General features: G+C 40.5%; 6 protein-coding genes across 7 annotated transcripts; 3 read left to right on the forward strand and 3 right to left on the reverse strand.

The window, feature by feature from the left end:
* Positions 1-2,853: 2,853 nt before the first annotated feature.
* Positions 2,854-4,749, forward strand: LOC135613422 (LOB domain-containing protein 36-like). Its single transcript, XM_065110452.1, has one exon. It carries the CDS (start codon positions 3,717-3,719, stop codon positions 4,581-4,583), a length of 867 nt encoding a protein of 288 aa, XP_064966524.1. The 5' UTR covers positions 2,854-3,716; the 3' UTR covers positions 4,584-4,749.
* A 3,393-nt stretch (positions 4,750-8,142) lies between these two features.
* On the forward strand, positions 8,143-11,742 carry LOC135614365 (embryo-specific protein ATS3B-like). The gene is made up of 3 exons (XM_065111665.1): positions 8,143-8,743; positions 8,845-8,958; positions 11,278-11,742. Exons 1-3 carry the CDS (start codon positions 8,612-8,614, stop codon positions 11,554-11,556), a joined length of 525 nt encoding a protein of 174 aa, XP_064967737.1. The 5' UTR covers positions 8,143-8,611; the 3' UTR covers positions 11,557-11,742.
* Positions 11,743-13,544: 1,802 nt separating this feature from the next.
* LOC103986970 (glyoxylase I 4) lies at positions 13,545-15,436 on the forward strand. Its single transcript, XM_009405130.3, has 3 exons — positions 13,545-13,936; positions 14,051-14,156; positions 14,933-15,436. The coding sequence occupies exons 1-3, from the start codon at positions 13,560-13,562 to the stop codon at positions 15,212-15,214; spliced, it is 765 nt and encodes a 254-aa protein (XP_009403405.2). The 5' UTR covers positions 13,545-13,559; the 3' UTR covers positions 15,215-15,436.
* Positions 15,437-15,934: 498 nt separating this feature from the next.
* LOC103988233 (uncharacterized protein At1g15400-like) lies at positions 15,935-16,279 on the reverse strand. Its single transcript, XM_009406786.2, has one exon. The coding sequence runs from the start codon at positions 16,277-16,279 to the stop codon at positions 15,935-15,937; it is 345 nt and encodes a 114-aa protein (XP_009405061.2).
* Positions 16,280-16,914: 635 nt separating this feature from the next.
* On the reverse strand, positions 16,915-18,364 carry LOC103986972 (uncharacterized). Of its 2 annotated transcripts, none has more exons than XM_009405131.3 (4): positions 18,226-18,364; positions 17,471-17,849; positions 17,293-17,363; positions 16,915-17,184 (listed from the first exon to the last, which is right to left on the reverse strand). In XM_009405131.3, the coding sequence occupies exons 1-4, from the start codon at positions 18,347-18,349 to the stop codon at positions 17,177-17,179; spliced, it is 582 nt and encodes a 193-aa protein (XP_009403406.3). In that variant the 5' UTR covers positions 18,350-18,364; the 3' UTR covers positions 16,915-17,176. The 2 variants fall into 2 exon arrangements, with proteins under 2 accessions (XP_009403406.3, XP_009403408.1); XM_009405133.3 differs by having other exon boundaries at positions 17,471-17,838; positions 18,226-18,299.
* Positions 18,365-21,221: 2,857 nt separating this feature from the next.
* On the reverse strand, positions 21,222-22,055 carry LOC135614366 (transcription initiation factor TFIID subunit 15b-like). The gene is made up of 3 exons (XM_065111666.1): positions 21,697-22,055; positions 21,384-21,454; positions 21,222-21,307 (listed from the first exon to the last, which is right to left on the reverse strand). The coding sequence occupies exons 1-3, from the start codon at positions 22,053-22,055 to the stop codon at positions 21,300-21,302; spliced, it is 438 nt and encodes a 145-aa protein (XP_064967738.1). The 3' UTR covers positions 21,222-21,299.
* Between the last annotated feature and the right edge of the window lie 1,770 nt (positions 22,056-23,825).

Raw genomic sequence — 23,825 nt, forward strand, 5'->3', positions numbered from 1 at the left:
TATATAAAAAAAATATCTATATGAGTCCTTCCATAATTGATGAAAACAGTAAAAAAAAAAACTTTGATGTCACAAATGATTATCCTAATACATCATAGGGATCCAAGTCTTTTGGTTAATATGCCATATAATATTGATGAGTCAAATTCAATCTGTTCGGCCAGAAGTCCATAGCAACTTAAAGATTTAGCTTGAGTGCCAAAGCTTTGCGATTGACGCTTTATATATATCAATAGCTTTGGAGGTTTGTTTCCATCTTGTTAATCTTATGACTGTTAGCTGTTTTCAGGAACTAATGAAAATCATTATGATTTTTCTTAAGTTTTTATTTAAATTATAGGAACTAATAAAAATATTGGTGAGTTGTATTGGATCATATGGATTGAGTCATGTTTAATTATATGAGCTGGTCTATATCTTGTCACTTGGGTTGAGTTATATCTGATCATCTGAGTTAGGTCATATTTAACTATATGAGTTGGATCATATTTGTCTATATGAGTTGAGTTAGACATTATCATACAAGCTTGATCATACCTGATCACATGAGTTAAGTCATATATAACTATATGAGTTAGATCTACCTGGCCATATAACTTAGGTTATACTATGCTACAAAAGTTGGCTCCTATATGATCATATGGACTGTATCATACATGGTCACATGGGCTGAGTTATGTTTGATCATATAGATTGAGTTATAAAACATATCAACTTAACTTAAAGTCAAACCATAGTTAGACTCATCTTATTTAAATTATATTTTAAAATTTAAAAATTTAAAAAATAATTTAAATTCATAAATTAAATAATTTAAATTCATGATTTTAAATTTAAAACTAATTAAATCATAAAAATTCATATATAATTCTTGAAACATAGATACATCTAATAAAATAAATTAAAAATATTGTATTAATTAAAAATAAGAATTTTAATAATTAAATCAACCTTAAAATTCATTTAAACATAAGAGACCAAGTCAAATAATCATTCTAATATCACAAATCAATTATGATTATTTTATTAATTATAAAAATTTTAAAATTAAAATATTATTATATATCATAAAATTGTAATAATCCTATTATCAAGATTTTATAATATAAATCAAAATTGGTTGAAAAAAATAAAATGGATCCTATCCTTAGGAAATCATCTCTCCACTATTAGGCTAAGTAAAAAATTTATGAAGGAAGAGTTCATGAGAAGATGAGCTCTCCCTAAAAGATAAGTAATAATTTTTTTTATTTATTTTTTTTATAGTTCACACACAAAAATAAAATTTAAACTATTTATTTTCTAAAAATCATTCATTAAGCAAAATTCCTAACTAATTAACATGATTAAAAAAAATTAATTTTAATTATTTTTTTAATTATACTACACAAACAAGAAAATTAATAATTTAAATAAAAATAAATATATCATTTATTTTAAGTAATTTATATTAAGGGAAAAAAATTATTAGTGATTACATCTAGAGATAGTAATTGAAAGTGACAATATTATGTACTAAACTCCCAATTAAATTCCCTAATATATAACCTTTTATGACAAGTGTTGTGGAGTTCTCTTCCATCATCATTTCATAATTGTTTGAGGACATTATTAATTTTGTGATAACTTCATATGAGGTTAGCATATACTTGCATTACTCATCTTTTTTCCGAAGAAATTGGTGATATCACCCTAAGAGGAATTTTTTTTCACCCATCGTGAATTTTCACATCCATTGTGATGATACATCCATGCCAGAGGAAAAGGTTATGGTGTGATAGATGAAGACATAGACAATGAGGGCACCATCTTAACATAAATCAAAATTAGGGTGCCTTTATACCATTGAACACGAACCCCACTGGTCTTCTTGTTCCCTCAAATAATAAAATATTTTGTGAGCGGGCATGGTTAATGCAAAGTTCTCATGTATAAAGGTGTTACAGAGTGAGTGACAATATTTAGTTTTATTTTGCATTATGACGACAACATAATCTCGCGGTGCCAATCTAAATTCCTTCTTCTTTCATAATTCAAGCGTACTCCTGTTTCTCGAAGCATATTGAATTTTTGATTATGTATTCATTGATTTACAAACGAAACCTAGTTTGTGAATTTACGTGCTTTTGTGCTTTTGTAGGATGGATAATTATCTTTCTAACTTTGTTCATAATGATTTTCTTTATTGCCTATGCATTTCTAGTCGAAAGTTAGCTTTTTATTTCAGCTTACAAGTTGTGCACAGACGAGAGAGAGAGAAAGAGAAATATATAGATAGATAGATAGGTATAGAGACATCACATTTTCTTATAAGAGTTTGAGAGGTATATCTTGACATTTACTTATCTTGATGATGATTATTATTATTATTATTTACTGAGATTTGGACTACATTTTAACCTGGAATTCATTTAGAACAAGTAAGCATAATAGGCCAAAGAAGGTGATTAGAGGGTGTAATGATAGCCTGCAACCAATGCTGTCAGAGGTTATGATCACGCTCATATGGATTAAGAGGTGTAGTCGACAAATAGCGATCACATGGAGCATGGTTTAGGCCCAAAGTACACACGTCCTGTGGTCATACATGCCCTTCGATACACAACAACATGGTAAGTCGGCCAAAGCAAGAAGGATATAGAGCGAATCCAACGGGGAAGACGAGCTCATGCCAACCTACCCACCAACAAGCAGTACTGCTGTACACGTACCCCCAGCAATTCACGTAGGTTTTACATCCCCACAATTAATTCACCTTCCTGCTGACACTGCATGAATCCATCCATCCGCCCGCTCGGGTGTGTAGAATCAATTTACTACCACCATAATTGATGTTAGAATAAGATAGACATCGACGCGATGGAGAAGAGAGAAAACTAAGCAAAGCAAAGCCCCCTGTTCTTGCTAATTATTACTGTCATTGCATCTTCTTCTTCTTCTTCTTCAAGACTTCTGTTGGGATCTGCAACTCCCACTCCTCCCAAAGAGGCGCAAATCCATCCGATCCTTGTGGGGAAAGCGAGTATCTTTTCTTTTACCACACCTTCCTTTCTTTTTTTTTTTTGGTCCCTCACTCCCTTTCTCTCTTGTTATTTTCTTTTTGTTTTTCGTGTTTCCTTCCATCTGAGCTCCCGATCGCCTTTTTAGATGTTAAAAGGATGAGAGAAATATGGCATATTGGATCTGCTGAAATCTCTCACCGTCTTCTTTCCCGTTGTGTAGAACAAAAATTTGAGAGAAATCGAAGAGATCTGCTGGAAACCGAGTTGCGCAGAAAGATATTGGTCTTTGTTTTCTTCTTCTTGTTCCTTTCTTATTGTTGATCTGATCGGTAAAGAATAAGACGCGAGCTTTTCGGATCTCCACGTTCTTCCACTTACTCACACCACTGGAAGAAAAGAAGACAAAGATCTGCTTAATTACATCTAATTACAAGAGCATGTTTTGATCTCAAAGCTTTTTCTTTCATGTCCCAAAGGTATGGTCTCAGATCTCAGTATCACCCCAAAGATATTTTATCTGATCATTGAGGGAGAAACCCTAAGCCTAACCCTAAGTGTTAGACTGCCTTCTGCTTCTTCTTCCGTGCAATTATTGTCGCCAGCGACGTGATCTCTTCGCCGGAAAGGCTGAAATCGAACCCAACCATCAGAATAATTTGTGAGTTTGTTTGTTGTTTTCATGCTTTCCTTTTATAAGGGAGGCGAGGGAGGTGGATGTCATCGAACTCTCCGTGCGCGGCGTGCAAGTTCCTGCGGCGGAAGTGCACGCCGGGATGCGTATTTGCACCATACTTTCCGCCGGACCAGCCTACCAAGTTCGCGTATGTGCATCGGGTGTTTGGGGCCAGCAACGTGTCCAAGATTCTCAGCGACCTGAACCCCGCACAGCGGGAGGACGCGGCCAATTCGCTGGCCTACGAAGCCGAGGCACGGCTTCGCGACCCGGTCTACGGCTGCGTAGGTTACATCTCGTTCCTCCAGCACAAGCTGAAACAGCTCCAGCATGATCTCTACAACGCCAAGAAGGAGCTCTCGAGCTACATCGGCCCTGCTGCACTGGGGCCCTTCCTTCCCCATCACCACCACCAGCGTCAGCACCATCTCCTCCCTGGGCCGTCTCCCTCCTCGACCGCTTACGGCATTCCGGGAATGGGGGTCGAGATGGGGCTCGGCCTTGCTGCACCCGGCACGTCGCAGCAGTCCCAGATCCTGATGCGCGAAGAGCAGCAGCCGCCGATGGCCGAGGCCCAGCAAATGGCCATGGCTCATGCGGCCGCAGCCAGAGAACAGGAGATGATGATGAGGAGATATGAGCAGCAACAGGAGCTTGCGAGGTTTAGCACTACAGGTTTTCCGGATGGCGGTAGGGGCTATAACCAGATCGGTAGTGGCGCCATGGTGGCAATGGCGACAGAGCCTCATCCTGGGATGGATTTGGTTCCTTCTCCACTGTCATTTGAGGGGCCATTTCCGGCACAACACTTCACCGGGCAGCACCACCATCATCCGCCGCAGATGCAGCCAGAGCACCATAGAACCGGGAGCGACGAGGGGAGGAGTGGCATCGGTCCATCGTCTTGAAAAAGACGAGTAAAAGAAGAAAAATTAAGCAATCACTTTTAATTGCTGAAAATATAGTTCAAACTTAGTCATAATTCTCTGTAACTTCTGCTAAAGACGGCATGCAGCTCTCCTCTCTGAGTTATAGAATTCTCTCCTTCTTCTGCCACTCAAATGGCATCTCTTCGAATAAATGATCAAGTATAGAACTCTATTTATGATATCCTTCTTCCAACCGAGATTGGATTTCTGCTTCGATTATATCTGCCATACTTCAATTTTTTGTGCAACTTATGAACTGCGGCGCCTTCTCGAATTAAGAGACCTATGAAGTTGCTTCCTTTTCCAGATTGAGTAAGCAGTAAAAGACGGAAGCCTGTGATGCACCTTAATGCTTTGCTTCGATGACATCATGACCACTTTGAATTCCCAAACAGCTCCATCTGTTTGGCTGATTTCTGTGCATAACTACTAAAGAACATGAGAGAAGACACAGCTGCTAGCAGGAAAAGCGTATCAGAAAAAGAGAACAAACGGAAGGAATGACGCAGCATCGATGTGTATAGAAGTAGCAGGGATAAGATCACTCGCAGGAAAAAAGAATCAGAACCAACCTTGTATCACTTATTATTCTTTTGGCCGTGAGATCGTATCAATCTTTTTTCTGCTATCTTTTAAGAACCTCTTTTGCCCTCATCAAGTCCTTTGTTCTTATTTTGGGACAGTACCTTTTCTTTTGGGGATGTCACATGCGATTCTTCTCTCCTTTCTTTCGGTTTCCACTTGGTTTCGAACTTTCTGATGTCAATCCACTTTGTTGTTGCTTGGCATTGAGCAGTTTCTATGAATGTAGCTGTCATTCCGCTTATCAAAGTCGTGGCATAGCCATGCAGATCAGAGGAGTTCATGTTGATCGAACACCGCACCGACCAATATGAATGATCCTGACAAGGGTCATCAACCTATGTCGATTGCATATGAAATACTTCCCTCCTCACCGGTGCAAGTCATATTTCCTTTTCGTGTGCGTAGATTATTCCACACCCAAATAAATGCCGAGAAGTAGGTCAAAACTGCAACCGTCCTCTCTCTTGCAGAAAACAAAGATGAGCTCTGGAGCTGAAATATATGATCCAAAACAGTGTCAGGACGGCAGTACCCAGATCTCTCTCTCTCTCTCTCTCTCTCTCTCTCTCGTGCGCCTGACAGGTTTGGAAGGCATATAATTATATCGGTTTGGCTTCCGAGTTCATGGAAATCGATGCTAAGCTATTGAATGAAGCGGATAACTAGCTTCTACGATGAGAGGTATTGACTGCTGAGACGCACCGAAAGAAGGTGATTTCCTGGTGGACTAGAAAACCGATGCTGGAAAGTGTACTAGGCTTGCATGTGATCTTTAAGAGAGAGATTTAATGCCGATCTGCTGACGACTTGGTTTCATGCAACATGAAGATTAGTATGCGGCTTAGTTTAGTGAAAGGCTTCAGCTCATGTGGATGCAAGGAAATCGAGATATCGGTGCACGTGCATCGGGCAGGCAGAAAGCTTTCGGGGGGCGGGGAGGAGTGCTGTGAGTAATGAGTAGAAGGCGGAACGGTGGTGGTTGTTGCCGGACTTCCCCCTTCCTTCACCAATAGATGAGGAGCTGTGAGAATGCCGATCGTATGTTACTTTGTTAGATAAATGATACGAAAAATAGAGACGACCTATCAGTACTGCTAACTCATGTTATCGGTGGTTTACACCGAGGTGGATGATCAAACTCACTTGGTTCAAAGTCTCAATTGATGATGAGAATCCATGAGGTCCTGTGACAACACCCAACCCGAGTGTGTCTCTCGATAATATTCCATAGATGTTCAAGTTAGGATACTATGAAATGAACTTATATATCCTAAAAAGATATTTTAATTTGTATTTGTAGACCGCTTCTAAAATCAAGACACTGTAACCCATAATAAATTTGTGAGATCATCCAATGTGCGTGATGATCATCAAAGAAGAACGTAATTTTGTCTACTGAACATTTGGTGTAGACACATTAATAATGATTAGTTTAGCAAACATATAAATACTTGGATGAAACACACGACTATGTCATGAAATATATCATATCCTCAACACGAAAGGGTTAAAATGGACTAGCATTGAATGTACTAACTTAATGATCAATCAGTGTATGTCATTATATTAATCATTATAAAAATATTTTTTTCGTGATATTTTTGTAGTTACAATATTAAAATTATTGTTGTGCCAAGATAATTTGGAGGGCTATATATATATATATATATATATATATATATCATAATTATATGGTTCTATCTAATTTGATAAGATATATTATCGATATGATTGAATTCTGATAATGATTATTGACCAATAGAAAAAAAAATTCTCCTAATTATTTATTTTAGACTCTTTGTTCTCCTTTATAAATAGACAAGACTTCTTAGTAACTCAAACACAACAAATAACACACAATAATTGAATACTGAAATACATAGAATTGAGAAATTATAGATTTTCTCTGATGTTCTTTTCATAATGACTCTATAAAGGATATAAAGTGAAGATAAAGTGAGTCTAGTTCTTCTTGTAGATTGATATTACTATAAATCTCGAATTAGATGAGCTCGTAGATCAAATAAAAAATTTATCTGAATAGCATCAAAGTTATATGTCGTAATCATTAGATTTATTATTATTTAATTTTAAAATTTAATATTAAAATATTAAAAATATTTTACTTAGTGATAACATATTATGATTTTTATGCTCATATCTCATTCATACAACGCGATTAGCTTCACATAACCGAATTAGTCTACTAGTTGGCATGACATCGAATGCTACATCAAATGAGATTTAGATGACATGTTAACTACGATGATATCATAACGGAATGATGATGAGATGTCGATAACCATCCCGCACCTCATAATCATAAATATCATGGCAATCTGGAAAAACGAAAAATGATGAAGTACTTTTCATCTTCGCACAATCAAAATAAAGACTCATATAATATTAAAAATTATCCCATATTCGTATATAAATCAAATAATCTGATTGATTGATCGATCGATCGATCCCACCGTCCACACCAGCAACGCAGAGGTTGGAGGCTTGGCCGAATGCTGTCGGGTCCTTGTGGCAACTTTTGTTGCTCCGCTCGTACTTCACCTTAGACAATAAATAAATAAATAAATAAATAAACAAAACTAGGCGAAAGCTCTACTCGAGGACAGATGATTGACGATTCCTAGGCTCACACTCCTCGTCTGGAACACTGCAGGGGGGCAACCAGTCCAATTGGCCCCCCCGAATCAGCACGACCCGCGGCTTTACAGAAGGTCACGAGCTGGGGTTGCCACTTCCGGCCATTACTCGTCCGACACGCATCCACGAACCGCCGACGAACTCGGCAGCGGATCCGGCGGAGCGTCGGCTCCACCCACTACAACCGGTTCAAAAGGGAGCGTTCCACATGCCCCACCTTCTTTGCTTTTGTCTTGAGATAAAAAATGTTGTCGAATGGTTGGTGCAACCAGGAAATGATGAAATATTGCTTCGTATCATGTTGTTTTTCCCATCACACTGTGCACGGCGAAGTTCTAGCGACAGAAGAATCAGTGAGGCAATTGGTCAAACACCTGGGAGGCACGGGCGTGAAGCGGAGTCCGAGTCCCGCTCCTGAGCTCCATCTTAGTCAAAAAGGATCCGCGGATTTCGCCTGCAAAAAAGACTCGAAGCTTTTGGCGAAACATACCCCCATCTTAGGTGGATCGATAGAGCAGAGCAAATTGCGCCGAGGCCACGTTGTTCTGTCGAACGAGTCCGCTGCACCGGGCGAGTACTGAGGCAGCACCGGCTCCCCCCCTGACACGACCGAGTCCTACCCAGCTTGGCCAATCCCATTCTCGAATCAGCTGGTGATCAAGTAAAATGACAAATCTATCCTCCTGCTTCGACTTTCTTTAGCTGTTCGGGGGTGACCTTATGCATCTTGTGGCCAGCGAAAGCTAGTGAGAGAGAGAGGAGCAATGCTCAACCCTATGATCTCCTTTCTCCTGTTATTTTTGCTATCCTCGCCATCCTTTCTCGCCTCCTGTGGATCCGAGGCTGTTGATCCTCGCCCGCGGGCGCTCCCGTCCTTCAGGATCCAAGAAATCAAGGTACAGTTGGTTATTTGCTTTTGCTGTTTAAAGAAGAAACCTAGCTTTTGTTGCTCGAGAGGTTGCTTACATTTGGTCACTGTTTTGGCGCTTCCTTAAAGGAGGAGATTGGGAGTGCGTGCTCCTACACCGTGAAGATAAAGACCAGCTGCTCTTCCGGCCGCGTCACCTCGGACAGGATCAGCCTTGCTTTCGGCGATGCTTACCGCAACGAGGTATTTTATCTATGATTCCTTTTCCTTTTGATGAAAAAACTTAAATTTCCTTTACACCCTTTTCTTCTATGCGGTTTTAATCTCTGCTAAATTGCTTGACCTGTAGAAAAGATCATCCTTTTCGATTCTCAAAAATCTTCTTGTCTCTACTGAACTAATTTTATTGCTAAAGCGAAAAATATAAGTGTATAGCATTTTGCAATCATTACTTAGGGTTTTCTTACGAAATTTAGGGCTACTAGTCAAAACAAACTTGGAATTTAGGGAAAATAGGTTAAGCACAATGAATGAAGTCAGCAAACACATTAATCTACAAATCTGCAAAGATGAAGGGGAAAATTTCCCAGTAGCATCCAGACACTTGAAATTTGAATTTACTCAAGAAAATTTTAGCAGGTTAAGCTTACTTGATCAATTACAAGGATAATTCTCTTATGAAGGGAAGACTCAGGCAATTAGCTTTCTGATTGAGAATGAGATATTGGCTTAGGAACCGTCGTCCAAAGGATGAGATAATCAAGTTCTGTTGAAGAGCCTCTTTTCTTTGGGCTTTTCTTAAAAAATTGTTCAATAGAAACATAGACACCAACATGGTAATGAGGAGTAAGAGGGTTTGCTACGATGATACTGATAGTGTATCTTTAAGAACAGAGAACAAAAGAAATCTTAGCATGTGAGACAACATAATGACAGATTAATTCTGTGTATTTCTGTTCTCAAAATCTGTCATCAAAATTTATGCTTCATGTTGAGAGTATACAGCTCATGAAGCTCACCGGTAACTTGCAGGCTCATTAGTTTAGCGTATGTTTTCCTCCATATTTGTGCCACTGTGACATTCTTGGTGTATGTATCTTTTCTATTGGGCTAAAGCCCACATGTTCTGGTCCTTGCATTTCATGCAGGTTTCAACCATATCTTAGGCCCACGATTCTATTAATATATAATTAATTAAACATAAAAGGTAATGTCTTTTTACTTCAAATGAAAAAAAATTAAGCTTCAAAAAGCTGCTCCATTTACTAGCATAATTAAAGTAGTTTGGCGCGTAGTAAGCTGCCTTCGCAATGAAACATTTTGATTTTTTTTTCTCATTTTGATTATCTATTTCCTTTAAATTAAATAGAAAAGTGTTCTAGGGTGGTGGTGGTCTTATGTTGGTGGTTCTGATCTCAGAGAACTCTACTGTTGATCAACAAAGAGCAGAATCTAACAAAAGCATGAGTTAACATTGCTTACAAGTGATTAATTGAAAAAAAAAAAGGAAGTTATCCAAAAAAAAAAAAAAGAGAGTGCTAATTGTGGCATTAGAATAACCAATAAAACCTGTGTGAATATGGAACATTCAAAATACCACTCTAAGCATGCCCAGACGACACCAAAATATTGGTTATAAACTGTACAAATCAACTTATGTACAAAATAATTGATGCAATTAGCAAGGATTTTAGCAAAGATCAAGAGATAAATGTTAAAATTCTGAAATCTGAATGATGCTATTGAATGGACTGGAAACAGCTAGCAAATCTAGCAAATTTTGGGCAAAATGGGACTCAATAGACTGATTGATTATGTTGTTTGTGATGGAAACAAATGTTAACTGTTAACATACAAAGAGAAAGGCTAAAAATTTCAGCACAACCTAACCGGTAGAGGCACTGGATGATTTCCCAACACAAACGTTAACTGTTAACATACAAAGAGAAAGGCTAACGATTTCAGCATGTTAACTGTTAACTCAATGATTTCCCAAGGAGCAAAAATGGCAGTGCCAATACAACTTATAGGATAGGCTTCTCCTTCATTTTTTTTGGTTGATTCTGCAAATGTTTCATGATTCAAACACCAAGGGGGAGTGCTAGGATTGATGGTAGAGATCCATAGATATTCATCTTCTTTGTTACTTGATTTTCTCAACGACTTCATTAAAATATTCTTTAACCAAGAGTCAATAAAATAATTTGTCTGCCATAAACTTTCTCAAATATTTAGTTGCACTCAATATTGATTTGATTTGTAGATTTGCCTTAAGCTTTGTTGATGAGTATCACATAAAACTGCCACACCAATTCTTCATATTGTTTATTAACCTACTAGTCAAATTCCATCATAGTACTATGTAGTACTTTTTGAACTATTTCTTGTTTTTTTTCCTCTAAATCCTTTCTTGATCTGATCAAGTAGTCCTACATATGCACTTATTAGATGACTTCTATTTTAAAATTTTCATCTATATTTTGATATCAATATACAATAATGCCCATCTTGGTCCTACACAACAAAGTTTATCATCAATTCTTATATTGTTTTTCTGTCAAGGTATATGCACCAAGGTTGGATGATCCATCATCAGCAGTGTTTGAACGTTGCTCCACCGACACATTCAAGATCCAAGGGCCATGTGGCTACGGAATTTGCTACTTATATTTGCGACGTGATGGTTATGATGGGTGGACACCGGAGTGGGTCAAGGTCTATGAGCCCCGTGCTACTCGTGCCATCACCTTCTACTACGGTACACCTCTCCCCAATGGCATCTGGTATGGCTTCAACCAGTGCCCCAAATCATCCTCTTCTGACCGCATGATGCAGATCTGATGGTAAGGATGTCAAACTTAGTAGATAATTCTGCATAGCTGTCAAAGTATTACTACTACTGCATGTTCACTAAAGACTAGGATCAATATTGATCTTTACACATTACCAGTATTATCGCTAAAACCAGTCTCAGGATTTCTATTTGTCGTTATGGAACACTTGTTTTATATACACATGCTTAGTTAACTTGGTATTCCTATCCCCAAAGGAATGAGATTTAGACAGGTTTAGATAGAAACACTGAGGGTTGAGGGGTTGCGGAAGTTGTCTGCAGTGCCAGCATCCCCTGGTGAAAAGAACACGAGAAAGGTTATTGATTGCGGTGTTGAACTAATCTTTGAACTTTTCCTAAATCGTCACTAATTACATTCATATTAGTTGTGATGCTGACACAAAAGGTCAATTCAGCTACATCATTTCGCCATAAGCTGATGTTTTAATATGATCGCAGTGATCAACCTATGTAACCACTAATAAAGAACCTTTCTTGATAGAATAGACAGTTGCCTACCAATGTTTTAATATGACCACAGATTGTATCCATAGCAATCCAAGTTGACAACTAGAGGGCCAATTAGATCAATGTGATGCTAAGTCCGGAAGAACATTTGAGGATTCCAGTGAAAACATGTTTAATATGAACATTATATCTATCCGAACATATTAAATATGGTACATCAAGACCTTCTTGGCATCCAAATCACAGTTTGTTTGATGATCCATAGAATATATGACCTTTCGGAAGGGTGAAGTGGCAAAATGGTCGACTGGTAACCTTATAATGGAACCTCAAATCAGATCTAGAGTGTGTGTGTGTGTGTGTGTGTGATAATAATGTAGAGTAAGATTTGGTTTTTAGGTCAGACATCAAAAGAGCCTGTGTTGTGGATCTAACTAATTCTCCCATCTTAATGTGCATAGGTTGTCAGCCAATCTTAGATCCTATACAGCATCCACTACTGTGCTTGGAAAAGATCTAACCTAAACAAAATGCCACCAAGATTGAATCTCCAATATTTCTACTTGGAACTTTTATTTTCTCCAGCCATGGTGAGGTCATGTCCAGTTCTATTTCTCATGCACATATGCATGCACATGGTTGGTGGTTGCCACTGGCCCTAACTCATCACAGGAAAACCCAGCGCAATTATCGTTAACTACAAGATCTATGTTTCCGTAGAGGCTAAAGATGCTCATGGGAAGGTCTTCTTGCTGTTCTTTGAGATGCATGCACGAACCCATGATTCAATACATAACATCACGATCATTTGGAAGTGCATGTATTTGGTCGTATGTCAGTGGTGAACATAACTCTCAACTTTATCAAGACATCGTGACTTGATCATAAGTAAATGGAAGCTAAGACAACTATCTCTTCTTGATTGGTTGCACACTAGGAATCCACATGGGAACACCACAAAACATGATGGACTACCATGTCACTTCATGTCCAAAATAATTTCCTTTTGCTTCCTATCACTCTTACATGCTTATCAACCACTCAAACTTGAAGACAACTTCTAATTGTTGTTGGAATATAAAGAAACACCCAGGCATTAATTATCTGCCCTTCTCTCGACCTCAGTTTATCATGCGGATCTTATCATTTTGAATTAGATCAACCTTGCCATGGATTTATCAGCTTGCACGTCCATGTCACGAACAGGGGTTCGATGTATCCAAATTTGTAACGATGGCCTGCATGGATCTATGAATGTCCAAGTTTTATGAAGTTTGACTTGAAATGTTGTAGGTAATAATTAAGAATAAGAGAAGGTGAATATAACAGAAAGTTCTATGCATTTTTCTCTGAGCCAAAAAAAAAAAAAAAGAAGAAATATGCCATAAGAATTCGACTGTTAAATCCGAGCCCGAATCGGGAATAGGACATGCAGAGTTCAAAATATCTACGTTTAAATAGTGTTGGAAATTTAATATGGTGCTTTGAATATGGAATCCTCTAGATATCGTGTAATCTAGTTGGATCCACGTGTCGTGGTCACATGCATGATCCACGTCAGGTTGCACCACCTGTCTTCGTTTTGGATTGGGGCGAGGAAGTGGACCCCTACGTCCATGTATATGTACAGCTCGCAAGCGATTGCCGTTCTTCGTCCACCTCGAAGCGCACGTCCAGTGCGTTGCTCTCTGCTCCTCGGTTTCACTGCTCTCAGCTCCTTCTCGTCTCTCTGCATCTGATTGTCGAGAAACAGAGAATAAGGGAGATGTTGGGCGCTAAAGGTGGTGCGCTGCCGCTGGCTTCCTTAAACCATATCTCCGTCGTTTGCAGATCAGTGGAGACGTCACTTGATTTCTACCAGAATGTGCTCGGCTTCCTCCCCATCCGGAGGCCCGGATCCTTCAAATTTGATGGTGCCTGGTAAGTTAATTTTCTTGCTCACAAGTAGAGAGAGAGAGAGAGAGAGAGAGAGATGCGCAACTGGAGAAAGCATGGAGTCGTGTACTAAATGATCACTTTTCTTGTGATGCGTAGGCTGTTTAACTATGGAATAGGCATCCACTTACTGCAATCTGAAGACCCCGAGAAGATGCCGAGGAAGAGGGAGATCAATCCCAAGGACAATCACATCTCCTTCCAGGTAATTGAATCGATGACCTTTGTTTTATATACTGTGCTTTATACCTCCTTTTCTTTCTAGTGTTATTTGCGGATGTATTAGGAGATGATGCACACTGTGTTCCTTAACCAAAAGACTCAGCACACATTCTTCCGTGGCTTCATCTTCACATACTCCCCCACCCTTTCTTCTTTCCTTTTTCCTTATGGTCGTACCAGACGAAGCTATTGACTACAGCGACCAGCCATCAATACCGCTATTGATTTAGCAACCAAGTTGTAATCTGCCATCAATAACATAGGACCACTTGAATGTACATAAAACATGCCCTTATTTCATTCACTCTCCTATGAAACACTGAAGTACTTGCAAGTTGGTAGAAGCGCATGCATGCGTGCTTAAGCTATATGAGGACAGCAGAATATAGCTCAACTTCTACTGCATAAGTTGCTTACCATTCATTTGTGAGCAGTAGAAGATGAATCAGTGTCGGAACAACTCAATTTTGTAAGGGAGATTTATCTTTTGACTTAGACAATGTGTGAAATTGGAGCTTAGTGAGCTTCACAGTAAGCAGCATTCGACATGTTTGCGAAAATGACTCCTGCGCGAGTGCTGCGACACACACAGCTCATAGAAATGGTTGGTCGCTAGTCCTAATCAATGACTCATGCTTTGTCTTCTTACATACCAAGCAAATAGATCTATCACCGAGAGTCTTGTTCCTTTGTGAACACTGAAAGAGAAGTGTAAAAACATGAAATGACCATGTTAGCGACGCTTGTTGATCCATCCAGTGCGAGAGCTTGGCCTTGGTGGAGAAGAAGCTGAAAGAGATGGGCATACCTTACATCCAGAATCGAGTGGAGGAAGGTGGGATCTACGTGGACCAATTATTTTTCCATGACCCGGATGGCTTCATGATCGAGATCTGCAACTGCGAGAACCTCCCGGTGATCTCACTTTCCGGGGAACCCATTATGGCCTGCAAGAGAGTCGTCAGCTTCACTCCGCAGCAACAGCAGCAGCAACAGTATCTCCCGCAAGCCATCCATGTCAAGGAGGAGCCCTGCGCATGAAGAAGAATGATCGAGCATGTCCTCCATCTCTTTCGTTTGCTTGCTTTAGTATGTATGGTGTTCTGTCGCCAGGACGACATGGCTTCTTGTGCCTTGGCAACTCGTTTTGTAGTAGCAATAAGGCCCAGATGATGACTCTTTTTGTCTCATCGAAAGGCTTGTAGGCATGATGTCGTATCAGTTTTATGTGGACAAGCGTGAACCACAGCCAGTTGTGACTAATTTGTCGAGTTATGCTCATCGTGTTGTTGATGAGACCGTAAACGTACGGCTGCATCTTATTCTTTCGACGAGGTTGACAGCAATCACGTTACGCAAAGTGCGATTGGCAGTGGAGGAGTCAGTGATGGGATCGTTTCTGCCGACATTGGTCGGTGCTCGGCGATGGTCTATTATCCTGCAAGGATTCACCGGCATCTGCCGAAGAGATGGTCAACTATGGGCTAAGAGATGTTTCGGTTGATATATGGCCTTTTAGTGGATCGAGCAATTTAATGGGCAGAATCCATTAGGTCCAAATCTGAGCAGTCTGTTGATCTAACATCAATTCAATCAAAAACATTATGTCTATCGAAAGGGGAATCCAATCAAGAAAATAAATAGACAACCAATGGGGAGAGAGAGGTGAACTGTCATGCCACAATATATATATATATATACATGCATACATACATGATTGCCATTCCTATAGTATAGGATCGTGTAACCTTCCTGGCTTAGTTACCGCCTTCTCGGCTTGAATCGATTAGCAGAGCGGTTCTGGCTGAAGAATCCACAACAAAGGCAACGAGGGACGTCGGGAGAAGGCGGGTCGGCAGCCGGCGAGACAAAGCCTGCAGGGAAGACGACCTGCCTGCTGCCACCGATGCTGCTTCTGCGTCCCATCTTTCCCGTCGATCCCATGCTTTTGGAGTGCCTCATCGTCTCCTCCCTGAATCCTGCAACTCCCTCCTCCTCTTTCTTCTTTATCCGACTGAGGTCCCCCGGCAAGAAGTTCTCATCCCACACCAGCCCCGATGATCCTGACCTCCTGAACGTTGTTACAGATCTTTGCAGCCTAGCCATGTTTCCTCTCTCTCTCTCTATATATCTAGATATGTAGTTCTCAGATGAGATAAAACCATGGGAGGTGTGATCTGCCAACATATAGAAGAAGGCTGAGGAAATGACAACGTTGACATTGAGAATTAATGTTCGTATTATCTTATTGTAGCATTAATAATAATTTCTGTGACGTGTACTGATACAACTTCATTGGTTGACCACATTATAAGTTAGGTTGCGTTAAGCAACTAAAACAACATCCAGCCAGCCAAACTAAACATTTAGATCGTATAGAAAAGGTAAGGATGTAATGGTTTCGTGTGCTCCAAAGCTTATGCTTGCCATGTCCAAGACGTTCTTAATTCCAACTTGACAACCAGGAGGACATATGAACGGGAGACTGGCCTCCTCATCCCAACATGTTACCAAGATCGATCGGTTCTTTGACCAAACCAGCGGCTATCGAGAGGCTGGTTATTGTTTCTAGTTCAGTGATCTGTCCAAAGAAATTACTTCAAAGTAACTGCACGTATCTATTATGTGGAATGAGTGTTCTTCTGGTGAATCACCATCCATTATTCTGGCATGCCAAGAGATATATTTAACGAACTTAAGCCTAGAGAGAGAGAGAGAGAGAGACACGTGTCTTCTTCATATTCCAAAGAAAAGGTACCTTCATGATGACCTTGCGTCATGAAGCCCATTTTCGAAGACATACGTAGACATATACCCATGCAGAAAAAGTACTGCAGCAACACATGTTGTGCAAGCATGGTTAAACTTGTAGGAACAAGAGAAGGGTGCGAAGTAAAACTAAAGTAATAACTTGAGATAGAACTGGTGTATCATGTTGTCCTCGTTGTTCTCGGTTTGTCATCTTGCCTCTCTGTCTCTGTCTCTCTTGACTTGTCCTGAAGCTTATGCTCCTAGCCAGAGATTGCAAGAAGGTACGTCTTAGTACATCAATAAATTTAATACGGGATCATTGTATGAGAATAATGTTGATTGATTACTATGAGGAAATAAACAATTACCGCATCCCTTTGGTGCCTTGCATCGATAACATTCCCTTCTGCTAGCGAAGTTGTGATGATTGCAGCCCGACCTGCATGCCAAAGAATCGAACATGCACAAAATATTATAGTAATATGGATAGACGGCGAACATGTCGACGTGAAAGAGAGATCAAGAAAGTGTGGAAGGGAAGGATACCTGGTGCACAACCAGTCCCCGGACTTCCAGCCGCCGCCACCGTAGGTGATACCTTGTGAGCCTGCCATTTCACTATTGTCGAATCCGCCGATAACGCCGACCGCGGATTCATCCCTGAAGGCGCCACACGAGTGGCAGCTGGATCGGCTCGCAAAGTTATGACCACCGCATGAGCAGTACCAGTCTCCGGGCCGGACGTCCGAAACGACACCGAACGAGGACCCTCCTCGACCGCCTCCGAGGCCGGCGTAGTCGGAGAAGTCGCCGCTGCACAACCTGGGGTGACCGCATTGCTGGCAGGAGTCACGCCTACTGAAGTTGTGGTGCTGGCATAAACTGCAGTTCCAGTCTCCTGCCCGCCTGCTCATCTTCTCAACCCCTAACAGTTCATGATATCTAGTTCTCAGAAATTACCAACATAATCTAATACTTCCACTTTTGTAGTAACTACTGTTACTTGGCATATACATATTAATTAGTTTACTAGTGGGGATTAAGTGCGTAATGGAGGATGAGCATAACACCAAGTTTGGAGTCGATCATAAAAGACTCAATCATAAGCTTTTCTGAACAAAGAAATTAATTCGCATTTATCTATAGGAAGGACCCGAAAAAAAAATATCTGCATATATCCAAGAAATAGTATATATATCTTAAGGTATACATAAATAAGCTTTTCTTATTGTACGTACGTAGGTATGTAGGCTAGAGAAGAGAACGTACGGTGGAAGAGGAAGAAGGCGGCATTAGGTTACCTGATCGATAAAAGGTGAGACAGATGAAGAGCAGGGGATAAGGAACAGGAGACGAGATGAGGCGACTCGGTGAGGGGCTCTGCCGCTGTTGTTCTTTGGGTGGATCGGTGTGCCTTTTATACATGCTTGGACCTCAATAATTGAGAATTGTGTGTGTGGAGTGTCGGGGATCGATGTCCTTTCACTTCCTCTCCTTTTTTTTGTGCCTTTTCGCACTGTGCACTCACAATTGAGTCGCTGAAAACATGAAGCGAAGATAAGAGTATCGGCCTCGAGACAAACATTTGTGTGGGAACCTGTAAATAGCTTGCGCTGTGAAGCTAAACCATGATAGGAAAGAGGAACATCTCAGCCCCTCTCTTTCTCTCTCTCTCTGTGTCAACTTTAATGATTCTCACCCTACAAATCTTCTGTAAAAAGACTTGAAATCTCAATTATTACCCATACACAAATATTCTTTGTTGGCGATTGGTACATATCATTTGGGGCAGCATACAAAACGAGGGCTGTCATATTCTTCTGATAATTATGAATAGAAGACATGGACAGTGTAAGCATTAGTTTAGAATAACCATGTCTTTCTAAGAAGCATGGACATCTATACTTTAGAGCGCCAGTTACAGTGTAACCATGTCTTTCTAAGAAGCATTAGTTTTGAGCGCCAGTTACAGTCTCCGCCGTAGGCGAAGAAAGGATGTGCCTTCCCCGAGTAATGCTGCCTCCTGCTACTTATACTGCAATCATTTCGGAATGACTTAGCTTTGTTGTGCAGATATGTCAGGCTCCACCCGTAGCCAAGAATCAATTCCCATGCGGGCATGCAATACCCCATTCCATTCCCTCGAGTCATCATCGCATTTGGCGTCCCTTCAACACTAATTTAAAAGGTCATGGATTCACCTTTGGAAGCTCAGCAACTCAAATTGTTTGCATTGCTCAGCTTCGCTCCCTGCTGCTGACATCGTTCACAAATATAAAGAGACTACATTTACCTATCCCGAAGATGAAACGGTGGTGTAGCATTATCTCTGTGTCGAGGGAGCTGTGGATGCATGCCCATATGGCATCAGGAGCATGAAGCCATACTGTGGAATCAACATGCAGCATCAACTGTTGCTGTCTTCGTGTTAACCTAGGATTGGCTTACAAGGAACATGAAACACATACATGTACAGTATGAGCAGACATTGTGAATATTCCGCTCACCAATTATAGCTTTGAAAGGTGACGACCCACATCCTATTCCCCATCCTCGAAAGTAGCCGGTCCTCTTTACAAACCCCACCCCCACTTTGTAAAGGCCAGTGCATGGATGAGGCAAAATGGCCTTTGCTTTATCAAAATTTCTTCTTTCAAGTGAATATTCTCATACTTATCAGCTCCAATTTCAAGGGAATCGATACTGTGCCGATGTGTGCACTTAAATTCATAACTTCAAACATCATTTCCTTTCCCATCAATTGGAGAGATCACCGTTTGAGCTTTTTGGCAATTATGTTTCCACATGAAGAAGAAAATGGGTAACTGCATGTCGACCTACAGAAATAATTATACGTACGTGAGAAAATTAGCATACACCAGTTTGATCCAACTGTTCGAAATTAAGCTGAGCACTGCATGCTCTTTTAACGTTGATTCCTTACTTTAAATCACCGCAGGCAAAAAGCATCTATTACTGCGATTCAATCACACAGTAATATTAGCGGTTTTTAACTATAGGAATAGAGATTGTTGCAAATAAAACTATCGAGATATAGAAATAAAATCCATAACTAAAAGTATAATTTGTTGATGGGCAAAGTATAGACTTCTCATAGGTACATGAGAGTAAAATTACTAAATCGAAGATTCCAGCTTGATTTGTTTCATAGGGGTCGGCTGGGTGAGTGGAGCCTCCTATCTGTAACTTGTTCCCTGATCCATCCATTCAATACTTTCTCTGAGAGTAAGCCTTTTTATGCATTTCATTCACCACACACTGAAGCTTTCAAAAGAAAGAATGATACAGAAGGGAAAAAGAGAGAGATGTTCAATGGAAGTAACCTAAGAGTGTATGTATGGCTTAGACCATCATTTTTGTCATTTATCCAGGGTCTATCCTCTCCTATATTTATCTTTTAGACCAGTTATGTGTATCTTGCTTTTACTCTTGATCTGTCTTCTCTTTCACCTGCAGGCATTATTTTAGGGTTTGCAACTATCAGGATCGACCACTATGCATGTAGTCTCTCTATATGTTCTCTGTCTCTTGAATACAAATTGCAGAGGTAAAGTAATGGTAAGCTGATACGATTCTCCGGGAAAATGATGCCATGAAGATGACCAAAACCCAAAATGCAAGTGGTGGTGCATGTTGCGGTTGACTAGGAATGTCTTCACCGACTGGCTTCAGCTGTCTCTCTTTTAGGGTTCCTTCTTCCTTCGTTTTCATGTACATATTACCAGGTTTAGATACTACATATATAAAAGTAGAATAACGTCGTCACTAGGGAAAAAGATAAAGCCGACAAAATTCAAGCACGTAGAATCTTGGTTTTATGCCCGAAGTTGCATGCATGGAAAATTGCATGTGAGTGGTAAATGACGATGTAGACCTATACGTGTGATCTCCACTGACCTTCATACAAATATGATTCACTTTTCGTTTTTGCATCTCCAACAGTGGTGGTGGAAAATAATTACTCCTTTTTTAACATGCCAAGCCATTACTGGGAGGGACTGCTAACATCATGGAAGAGAATACGTCAAAAGAACAAGCGAGAGAACAGAACATGTCTGTCTTCCTCCATATTAGAAAGAAAAGGGACCTTTCATATTAAGACATAGGTACGTACACACTATCATATTCATAACAAGGAAGAAGTGCAGCAACACAACTTCTACAAAAGCAAGAGAAGGGTCGGAAACAACATAACAAACACAAGCTAACAAGACAGTCTCACTTGCAACATGTAAATTATTCGCCCAATATTTTGGCATTAAACAAAAGCTGGATCGGAAGTAGAACTAATTGGTCCCATTCTTCTCACTCGGTCCATCGTCTTCTCTCTGCATGGTCTTTAGTCTCCCTAGGCTTAAGCACCTAACCACAGATTGTTTCAAGATATCAGTATCGATCTACTAGTTAATTATGTTTGGTTACTGTGAGGGTCATTTACCGGATCCCTTAGGTGCCTTGCAGCGATAACATTCCCTCCTGCTAGCGAAGTTGTGCTGATTGCAGCCCGACCTGCCAAGATGCATGCATACACGAATTAGTAGATTGTGATTCAAAATGGAATCTATATGCAGACCAAAGCTTGTTCCTTCTTTTATGTGTGTCTCTTAACCTGTACTTATTTTTCTGCAATAATATATAGCAGGAGAACAAAGAGCGCACTTTAAGCCTCGATCTCTGATACCATTCACTGATTCGGCATGAGGACATGCAAGAAAGAATAATAGTACGTACAGAAGGAGGTTGCAAGGTACCTGGTGCACAACCAGTCCCCGGATTTCCAGCCTCCACCACCGTAGGCGATACCCTGTGAGCCTGGCATGTCATTGCTGTCAGATCCGCCGATGGTGGAGTCTTGCTTGACGGCGCCACACGAGTGGCAGCTCGATCGGCTGGCGAAGTTGTGACCGCCGCATGAGCAGTACCAGTCTCCGAGGCGGACGTGCCCCGAGACGGTGAAACCCAACGACGATCCACCGCTGCCGGAGCCGGTGGAGTCGGAGAGGTCACCGACGGACGACCTCAGGTTACCACATTTCTGGCATGCATCGCGCCAGCTAAAGTTGTGGTGGTGGCAAGACCGGCAGTTCCAGTCTCCTGTCCACTTGCTCATCTTCTCAAGTCCTAATGATCAGTCATCATGGGGATGAGAAGTGGTACACATAGGCTCTTTGTGTAGCAAGCAACAGCTGAGTTCGTTGGCTGAAGCAGCGAACGATGAGGGAGAGAGGGAGGGATAAGTCCTTTCATTCTTACCTGAATAATGGAAGGTGAGATAGACGAGGAAGGGGAGACGAGACGAGTTAGTACTGAAAGCCTGATCTGCTGTTGTTTGCTTGGGGTCGGTGCAGCTTTTATACTTGCATGCCATGGGCCTTCAATAATTTGGTGTATAATGAGTCTTCCAAAGATATCCAGACAATTAGGGTTAGGGTTTGGGTTGTAAAATCTTAGGGTTTTAATAAGAGAGAGCAAGATGTGGAAACTATATCGATTATGTTACTAAGGAGTCAACATGAACAATTATGATATGACTATTTTTCTTTTTATGTGATTCGTATTTAAATAGATATACATTTTCAAAAAATATTAGCTAAGACTAATTTGTGTAGATATCTCTTCCGAATAATTATAATGAGGAAAATATCAAATCAAATTGGAATGGATTCAAAATGATATTACTGCATGAATCGGAATTATAAATCCTCCTATTTTCATCTATATACAACAGTAATGCCAATCGAAGATTATTCATATACAAGACACCCAGACAGCCTAATACCTATCATTTAGAATAACCTGGCGAATTCTAGACTATTCATGAACATGATCTTGGAGTAGCCTTGAACACTAAAAGCGCATTGCGTTTGCATATTAGAACAGAATGACTTAGCTTGATCATGCACTATATACCAGCCTCCACTCCAAGCTAGGAATCAAATTCCATGAGGGCATGCAATCAATCCCACCCACTTCAACCCCTCAATCGTTCACAATAATGCAAAAGGAGGGCATGGATTCACTCTGGTAAAGTTTATTAGCTTCATAATTTAGAGCATCGAGTTGTCTGCGTAGGTTCGCTCCCAACGAGGGCATGCATGCACTCGATCGGCCCCATCTTAATTCCATCAACAGATAGAAAACGAATAATATGATCCACAAGACGCGTTAGGGACGACGTCGGGGCCGTGTGGAATCGATATGAAGTAGGTGACCCTGTGATCGGACATGACGCAACACGCATGGAACGCATTACATCTACGAGATCAGCAGACACTGTGAATACTCTGCTCATCAATTATATATAGCTTTGACAAAGAACGACGAGCCACCTCGTTGTTCTCGTTTCAAACTACGTACACCTCCCAAAGGCAAATTGATGGGGGAAATGGCCTTTGTTTTGTCGAAATTTCTTTCTTTTAAATGAATATTCTTAGGTGTCATGGATATCAAGTGCTTATGTAACCTCGAGTCTCAAGGAAATCAATCGCTATGGACATCATCATTATCTTTGCCTTTGGTTTGGAGGGGTCACCATCCGAGCTTTTCATGAACAACGAGATGATGTCTCTGGTTCTTCCATCTGCACTCTACGCAACTCGAGAAAAGCTAATGGTATCTGCATCTCAACGAGATGAGAGGTTAGACTTCGCACTTTGGTGTTTTTGACATCACGAGGTCACAAAATAGAAAGGGAACTATGTGATTGCGTTTAAATCATCCTAACCAGAGGTGAAGTGAAGTGATGCATAGACTTAGGAGTGCAACAAATCAAAATCATATATATATATATATATATATATATATAGTACAGTACACACAAATAATCCAGCTTGCTAGCGAAGTTATTGGTAGTGGTAGGCCCCACTTGCCCTAAAAATTA

Source organism: Musa acuminata, chromosome BXJ2-6, assembly GCF_036884655.1.
Source record: "Musa acuminata AAA Group cultivar baxijiao chromosome BXJ2-6, Cavendish_Baxijiao_AAA, whole genome shotgun sequence".
In the NCBI taxonomy this organism is placed as follows: Eukaryota; Viridiplantae; Streptophyta; class Magnoliopsida; order Zingiberales; family Musaceae; genus Musa; species Musa acuminata.